The sequence below is a fragment of the Agrilus planipennis genome, unplaced genomic scaffold (genome assembly GCF_000699045.2).
Source record: "Agrilus planipennis isolate EAB-ADULT unplaced genomic scaffold, Apla_2.0 scaffold57, whole genome shotgun sequence".
In the NCBI taxonomy this organism is placed as follows: Eukaryota; Metazoa; Arthropoda; class Insecta; order Coleoptera; family Buprestidae; genus Agrilus; species Agrilus planipennis.
Window position 1 is genome coordinate 150386 of NW_020438879.1, and position 8121 is coordinate 158506.

General features: G+C 33.9%; 1 protein-coding gene across 1 annotated transcript in view; it reads left to right on the forward strand.

Annotated features, from left to right (window-relative positions):
- LOC108740461 (neurexin-3-like) overlaps positions 1-4411 on the forward strand; it is a 117919-nt gene extending 113508 nt beyond the window's left edge. The window contains exons 8-10 of the mRNA XM_018474789.1: positions 386-538; positions 4200-4307; positions 4373-4411. Coding sequence (XP_018330291.1) covers positions 386-538; positions 4200-4307; positions 4373-4411 — 300 coding nt within the window. The remainder of the gene's footprint in view (positions 1-385; positions 539-4199; positions 4308-4372) is intronic.
- Positions 4412-8121: the final 3710 nt, after the last annotated feature.

Consider the following 8121-nt stretch of genomic DNA (forward strand, 5'->3'; position numbering starts at 1 on the left):
ACGATTTTCCTGCTTTTCCATTTTTACGAAAACCACAGAGGCGTCTTGTTCAGCGTGCTGTCAAACCTACACTAGCAAGGAGATCGGGCTGAAACTATAGCTACAAGCTATCCAAGGATGGTACTATAGAATGTCACCTCAAGGTAGGCCTAGTGGCGTCATCTCTTGGTTAGGCCGGAAACTTATCAATCCACCCTCGTAAGTAACTAGCAATGTCATAGGATTTCAACGATTTGACCATATATTTATGCAGTAAAGTGAGCAGACAAATTAGTGTAATGTACGAGTTATGAATTTATATAACATTTAGTAAGAGAAATATTTCATTTACTGTGAACATTCTAACCTATTTTAAGCTTGTTTAAAATTGAAATATTCCTTGCAGGTCGAATTCACTGCAGACACTATGAGGTTGAATTTGCTCGAATTAGGAAAATCTGGGAGTGAGCTTATTTCAACTGCAGGTCGACTCGAATATCGCTGTCCAGCTGGCGAAACGAGGGACCCGATTACTTTCACGACCAGGGAATCTCATTTGGTAAGCCATTCATACTGATAGAAATTAGGTTAGCGGCAGACATCATTTTTAAAGCTTTCCTATACGAAATTACTCCAATGCAGATACTCTTTTCCGTATATATTGATTTGATAGTGTATTAGTATGTATTAGACGCATTTTTGTATACTCTATACTTCCTTCAATGTCCTTCTTGCCTTAAAAAGGCTCCCTTATTGACTTAAATACAATTCTTTCTAACATTGCCAAAGTCTCGTTGAAATTCCCGGACATTTTAGCAGACATATCTAACAAAATAGGCATTACAGAACGAAAGCCCCTTTAAATATGAAAATTTATCGATTCGGAAACATTCTACTAAAAAGTCTACGGAAAATTTCTACAGACGTCACTATGAACCAGATGACGGGCGTTACGATTTTATTTATTCAAAGTTTAACATTGAACGCTAGATATACACGTCTGAAGGATCTCCATAAATTAAAATTTTAAAGTGTTATCTACAAGTCTACGCTCAGAACTAACAAGAAGCAAAAGAAGAAAAGTAGAAGCAACTGAATTTTGACGTGCGGACGTGAATTCAAGGAGGTTCAAACGGAAACATCATTTATGTAACGAAAACTTGAGAAGCGCATCAAAAATTATGCTGAATGTCCATGTCTATAAAACACATTGTTGTATTGCATTATATTACTTGACGGGCTATCCTACCAAAGTACAAAGTGATGAGTATAAGGAATTTATTATTTAGGAATCGTGACTAGGTGGTAGTTAGAAAGACAATAATCATATGATTAGAAGGACACTAAAAGATTATCTGTGCAATATTACTGACTCATGATTTTCCTACATGACCCAATGAAACTACAACTAAAGTATATTTAACGTGCAGTATCTGTCTTGTGAGGATTATCCACACCCCAAAACAGTACCGGATACCCGGATGGTATAAAGACTCCCTGGAGTCTCTTCTCATTCAGATCAATTGGTCCCAGGAAGCCAGCGAGTTCTGTTCTACCCAAACACTTAGTACGTTCAAGATCGGTAACTGTGTAACGGGGTGGGCAACAACCCTAACTGAGTATATACGCTATAAACCTTCTTATGCCTCGAATCTAACATCCATTGTCAGGGTAAGCTACGAAGTAAGACAACTAGGCCCACCCGCCCTCGAGGCATCAGTATAAGTATTCCAATGAGCATCAATTTCCTCGAAGCTCTCCTCGCTGGGCGACATCGGTTTTGACGTGTCTCCTTCTTACTGATTATTCTTCGACCTCCTGGTTAAACCGAGAAATTATAGTTTCGCGTTAATAAGTATGTCCCCTTAATGGGTCAGGCGTTCTTCTCGATCGACGCTTAGCGCCCACATTTACTTCACGCTCCATGTCGTAACTCCCCTGATGGGTCAGGTTATCCTCCTTCTTTGTGACTACACCCGATACATTCACTTTTAGCATTTTGAACATACAGCAAGAGGTCCGTAGATCTTCGACGCCTCTCAAAGTTTCCAATCATTTTTTACTGGAAGTACAGGTGACCGCACCTAAGTAGCCTCCCTCTCAATATTGCTATTTATATCAATAAGGGCAAGTTCTTCTCCACATCAGCCATACAGCACGTTTCCTATCAGCAGCCGATTACTTTCCTTCGGGGCTCAACCGAGTGTATTCTGTTGGACCTTCGTCCATGTCCGCCAGCTGCTTCTCATACTACACTTTGCCTCCTAATATCCAAGGGTCTTTTAAATTCCCTATACTTTCGCAAGTGACCCTCACCACAACTAGGTAATGACCCTAGCTGTAGAGGACTACAGGAAAACTTAGACGTAGGCCGGTAAAATTTGGAGTCAAAGCGGTGTTCTCCCAAATGCTAATCTGTGATTCAGCTACTAGACCACTGCCGCCGCCACTCGATTTCTTCCTTCCTTACTTTATTGCTTACATACTAGTAGTAATTTTTCCATGTATTATGTACTTATTTCATGGCTACCTCGTTCAACCTTTAAAGGCCCGCAAAATATTCGACATTCTAATTAACTACCGTCTAGAGAATATGACAATGTCAACCTAGAATAATAAAAAATTACTTGTTTTCATTTCGATTGGAAATTATATAGGTATTTCGAGTTAAAATTGAAAAAAAATAATACTATTTTTCACTAAAAATAAGAAGACAGACTAGCAAATACTTACTTCCTTCTATTCACTCTTTGCCTTTGACTTTCATAACTTCAAGAACAACTCAAATTCAAAAACATTTTTATGCTCCCGCATAGGTAAAATCTAAAGTGTATTTTATACAAAAATGTAACTGTTTCTTCTTTAAAATTGCTCTATTAAGCGTAAGACAAAAGGAACAATGCATGAAATTTGATCAGAATGTTAACTAGAATCTAAAATTGTAACAAAAAGTTTACAAAACGTCCAGTCAAAAATAGAAATTGAGTCCATGTTTTTCCGAAAGACCCATAAACAAAATTTTAATGTATTTTTAGGTACCTATCAATCTCTTTAATGTCATTGTATAATTGCGATAAATATTTTATGATACAATGATGAAATACCGTAGTTTTGCTTATCAAGGGGAATTTAACTTTTTAAAAGTATTCAATCAATTTCGTCACATATCTCATCTTTAAATGGAATTTTATCATATGATCTATTATTATTCAGCTTTTAGTTAGTTATTAATTATCTAAGCATTATGACAAAAGCTACATTTAAAACGAGAAAAAAGCTTTTTCTGATAGTCAATATATCTTTCCCAAATACTTCTTTTTGATTTGTCTCATTGAAACGCAACTCTTTCGATTAAATTATACAATTAGAAGAAAAAAATATTAATTGATTTTTAAATCAGATTATGATAGTGTTGATAAGTATGCGTAGGTTGCAGGTAATACATGTACTATACTTCAAACTAAAGGTCTCGACATTCCGGAAGATCGGTGGCATGGCTCAAATTGATTGAATGCTTGCAATCGTAAACATGATCATGATCATCATCATGATTATGAGTGACATCAAATAAAAGATATATGCGATTCAAGATTTGTATAAAATTCAAAAACATCGAAAAAACTCACCGTGGAAATGTCCTCAAGACTTATACTACAGGAATGTGTTGAATGAAAGCATCGAAATATTCGAAAAATAACGAACTTTGGACCCTAAAATTCAACCAACGGAAAACGTAAAGTAGGAATAGGCTATGTAATAAAAAAGTATTTTCCATAAAATGAACAATTTTATAAAACAAATTCGAAATAACTTTTTTATTAAAGAAGGTTAAACAGAATCAAAAGGGAAAACTTATTGATCTGAGACGGCGATGGAAAAGTTAAATTAAGTTATTAACTCGGTTTTGGCAAACTATTTTCTAATTGGACTGTATTATACATATATTCAAGCTCTCAACCTAATTAAAGTAAAGAAAAAAATATTAGAATGAAGGAAATATCATAAGCGCAATTTTTTCTTTCGTAAATCTTGATGAATGAGAAACTTGACGGATTCGTCGGTTAAGGACGAGCAAGACTTGGCAGGAGGGTATTGGGAATCTTACAATCTCTTTTCTAGAAATGCATTAATCTTACCTGGTAGTTAGCATAACGTGAAAAGAACGTAAAACCGTCTCAGCTTGTTATTTTTCTCGATTTTACCGATTTGATTCATTGCAGATCCTGCCGTCGTGGAATGCTAAGAAGTCAGGGAATATATCTTTCAAGTTCCGCACAAATGAACCCAACGGTTTGATCCTTTTCAACGGGGGAGTCAGACCTCCCAGGGTAAGTTACATACAATCTATAGATATAACGATCCACTCTTCATGCGTTCACCATTCCCCTTTAAGCATCGTACTCTTGACAACCACCTGATAATGACGGATTGATTGAAGTTAAAGTTCGCACGTCTAATGGCGATGCATCGACTTACTCTTTGACTATGAAATTTTACACAATTTTTACTTGATCCCTAAGGTTACGTTAAGTGAAAATTACTCGACTGATTGAACATTGAACAGAGAACATGTCAGACAACCTAACATAGTCAACGTCTAAAGTTTATCACTTTTTTGGATGTAAATACTGTCTCAAAAAATGTACAACATCAGATTGTTGTTTAGAATTTTCAGTAGTAATTAATAATTAAAAACTAACTAATTAGCTCATAGCATAATGTATGTCACTATATGTAAAATGAGACAAATTCTTCACCATTTAGAAATGGCAAATTAACCTATTGACACTATTTTTATATATTACTGATAATTGTTTTATGACTATATCACGTTATTACCAATATATGAGTAAACAAATAAGCTTATAGTTCGTCCTACAAAAAGGTTCTAGAGGTATAAGGGTAAGAGTAATCAAATTCAACAGACGTATACTTCGTTTAGTTTCTCTAGCGATGTGACGTTTAGTTTGACCGGCGCAAACTAGAAAAGAACAGCACTAGGCCAGAAAAGGAAGGAGACAACTCTCGGCCAAACTCTTAACCACTAACGAGTGTATAATCCGTACAGTACTGCACGGAAAAATTGACCATTTTATCCACTAAAATTGCATTGCTCAAATGTGCTGTTATTGGTACCAATTACTAGATACTGAAAATATCAACGAGATGTTTATTCATATTTGAAGACATATTAAAGGCTTTAACGCTTTTTTTCGACTCGCACTACTATTCATAATTGAACAAAACTTTTGGCAGGTACTGTATGAAAAAGCATGTTTAATGAACAAGAGTCGAGAATATAATGAGCTTTTTTCTCCCTATCTACGATTTTGCCAGCGCGACATTGGAAGGGGCACATCGCTAGAGAAAATAAACGAAGTATAGCAAAGTAATTCTAAATAAAAATAATAATAATAAAAATAATTTTTTTTAAATAAAGCTAAGCATTTAACAAATACGGGAAGCGGAATTATGATACCTACAGTAACAAAATCCTTTAGATTTGTGGTCAATAAAAAATACACTAGAAGCACCCTGTACTTACGTCAAAAAAAATTAATCACTAAGAAACTCCCTCATTCTCATTCGGTTGGATTTAATTAAGCGAAAACTAGAGGTGAAACGAATTGGTATTACTTATTATTACACAAATTTGAAGTATATCTTGTGGATGGTATAATTTTCGATTATTTTTTTTATGTAAAACTTTTGTAGTTAGCTATAAATTTGTTGTGAAATATTTCACAATCCAAATGCATGTATATGATAAGCACCTACAAAAAGTCGTGGACTATAGGTAGTAGTACAGTAACTTTTATTTTACAACATTTCTCAAAGTAATTAACTTGCACTGGGTTCCTTCGGACTGCAAAATGAATCGAGTTTGGCTTTAAAGTTAGTCTAACTTGTTAAATCTGTTCGGGTTCTCTTTTAACCCAAACTCTCGAAAGGACCAATATATTGACTCGATTAGGGGTCTTTTAATAATACTTAATGTCACGAGAGGGTCTCGGATTTTAAATGACTGGTCAACTAATTGATTAAAGGTGTCAAGTAAAAACAACAAGACTAGAAAATAAATAGGTACAAGTATGGTATATTCAGAGAAATGGTTAATATATAGAAAATTTTACTTACTTCAATACAGATTAAATCTAAATGTATAATAAATCTTGCATCAAAAATTCAAGAATAGATCATGGCGATTTATAGAAAAGTAATTGAATAAAAATAATTTCAAATCAAACTACGGAACCAGAAAATAAAATCATCATCATGATCATGAGATTGTCAGTCCTAAGACTGGTTGGAGACGTGGCTCCACTTTTTCCTATCCAGAGTTAATCTTTTCCTTAAACTAGAACATCCCACATTCCACATCTTAACTCCTGTTTCTGCTTCCAATATATCTTACTTACCTTCGTGCCTGAACATATCTCGTCTATATCTGATTGATTTCCATAACGCCTTTTGCTCTTTTACTCTTTCTAATAAGTCCTCATTTCTAACCAATTCTATCCACGGTATTCCCATCATTTGACTTATTTCGAACGCTTTTAACCTTTTCTTATCTCCACGTCCACCCTGCATGTTTCGCACTCGTACACCTTTAACGATCTTTTTCGAATTTCTAAATTAACTGTTCCCGAGCATAAAAGTGACTTCTTTTCGTTAAAGGCAACTCTACCCTGCGGTATGCCCTTTTTTAGACTTCTTATTTTCCTTCCATCCTAAATTGTATGACTTCCTAATCATGTTGTAATTCAGAAATGCTGGAATCTAGCAAATTATTAAATCATCTATACACTTCAACACAGATTCAGCATATTGATAAATAAACACTGTATCAGAAATTATATATTTTTACTATCTGCAGTTAATTCTCAACTTTTGAATTAAAAATTTATACTTGTGGTTGTTCTTAACAATTAATACCTTTTCGAAAATACTTTTTGCCGAAGGCTAAATGTTGGTATCAATTACACATAGGTCTGACAGAAGGGAGCGAGTGATATGAAATATTTCTGAGGCTCGACGCTGTACTAAATGGTCCAACTTGAGCAAACGTGTAATTGCCTGAATAATGTATCTACCTAAATGAGAAACTTGGGAGGACGTTATTAGGGACTTTTCTTAAAGATTGATTGTCCTCATTAAAAAAAAAAAACAAAACAGCAAACAAAGTTTTCTTTATAGATTCAACTAACGTGTTGTATGGTTTTTTGCTATTACATCACTAGAATTTAATTTAAATAGATATGCAATAAATTGAATATTATTGCTTGCTTTTTTTCAAAAGAAATTTCAAAAAAATGGAATAAAACCGAATGAAAAGTTTAGAAATTTGAAAAAAATTGGTAAATGCGTATCTATTGCTACAAGCATTTGAAGTGCATTGTTCTAGTGTGAATAAAAGGGGTTAGAAATAAGAAGGTATAAGAAAAAATAGGAAAAAGGCACTATAGAAGATATAGGAAAAGAAGCCAAAAACAACGCTTAATATTAAAAAATTATAATTTTAATGGTTGGATATGATAAAAGTGCACATATTCTGTGCGAGTACAGATCATAACGGATTAATAATTAACATTTGGTAACATTAACAAATTAATAAATTTCTTTTATTAACAAATTAATTGTTACTCACCTATTTATTAGACTGGAAAGAATTTTATCAGGATTAATAACTTTAAAAAAGCCTTTCTTTCTTACAATTTCAATGCAATAGTGGTCAGATTTCTATCTTAAAAGTAGACACGAAAGAAATCGCATTTTCCTAATACATCTTCATTTATTGAAGAAAATTTCTTTCTTCAAAAATCTTACCCTTATTGAAAAAGCGATGCTAAACAACTTTTTCATTTAACTTTTTTCACTAGAATCAACCGAAGAAAACATTGAAAAAACGACCTTAAATTGTTTATAAATAAAATTATTCGCACTTATGAGCATATGCACAATTTATTAATTTTTTACTAATCCCAAGATAAAAATGTTCAGTCTCTCAGAGTCTCTGAAAGCGAGACTCGAGTCTCCATCTCTCATTGAGTCTCTCATAGAGTCGCTCATAGAGAGATCCCCATTTCGTATCCAGCCTCTGAACGAGAAACTCTAATCTTTCAATAAGTGGTGTCTCGATAG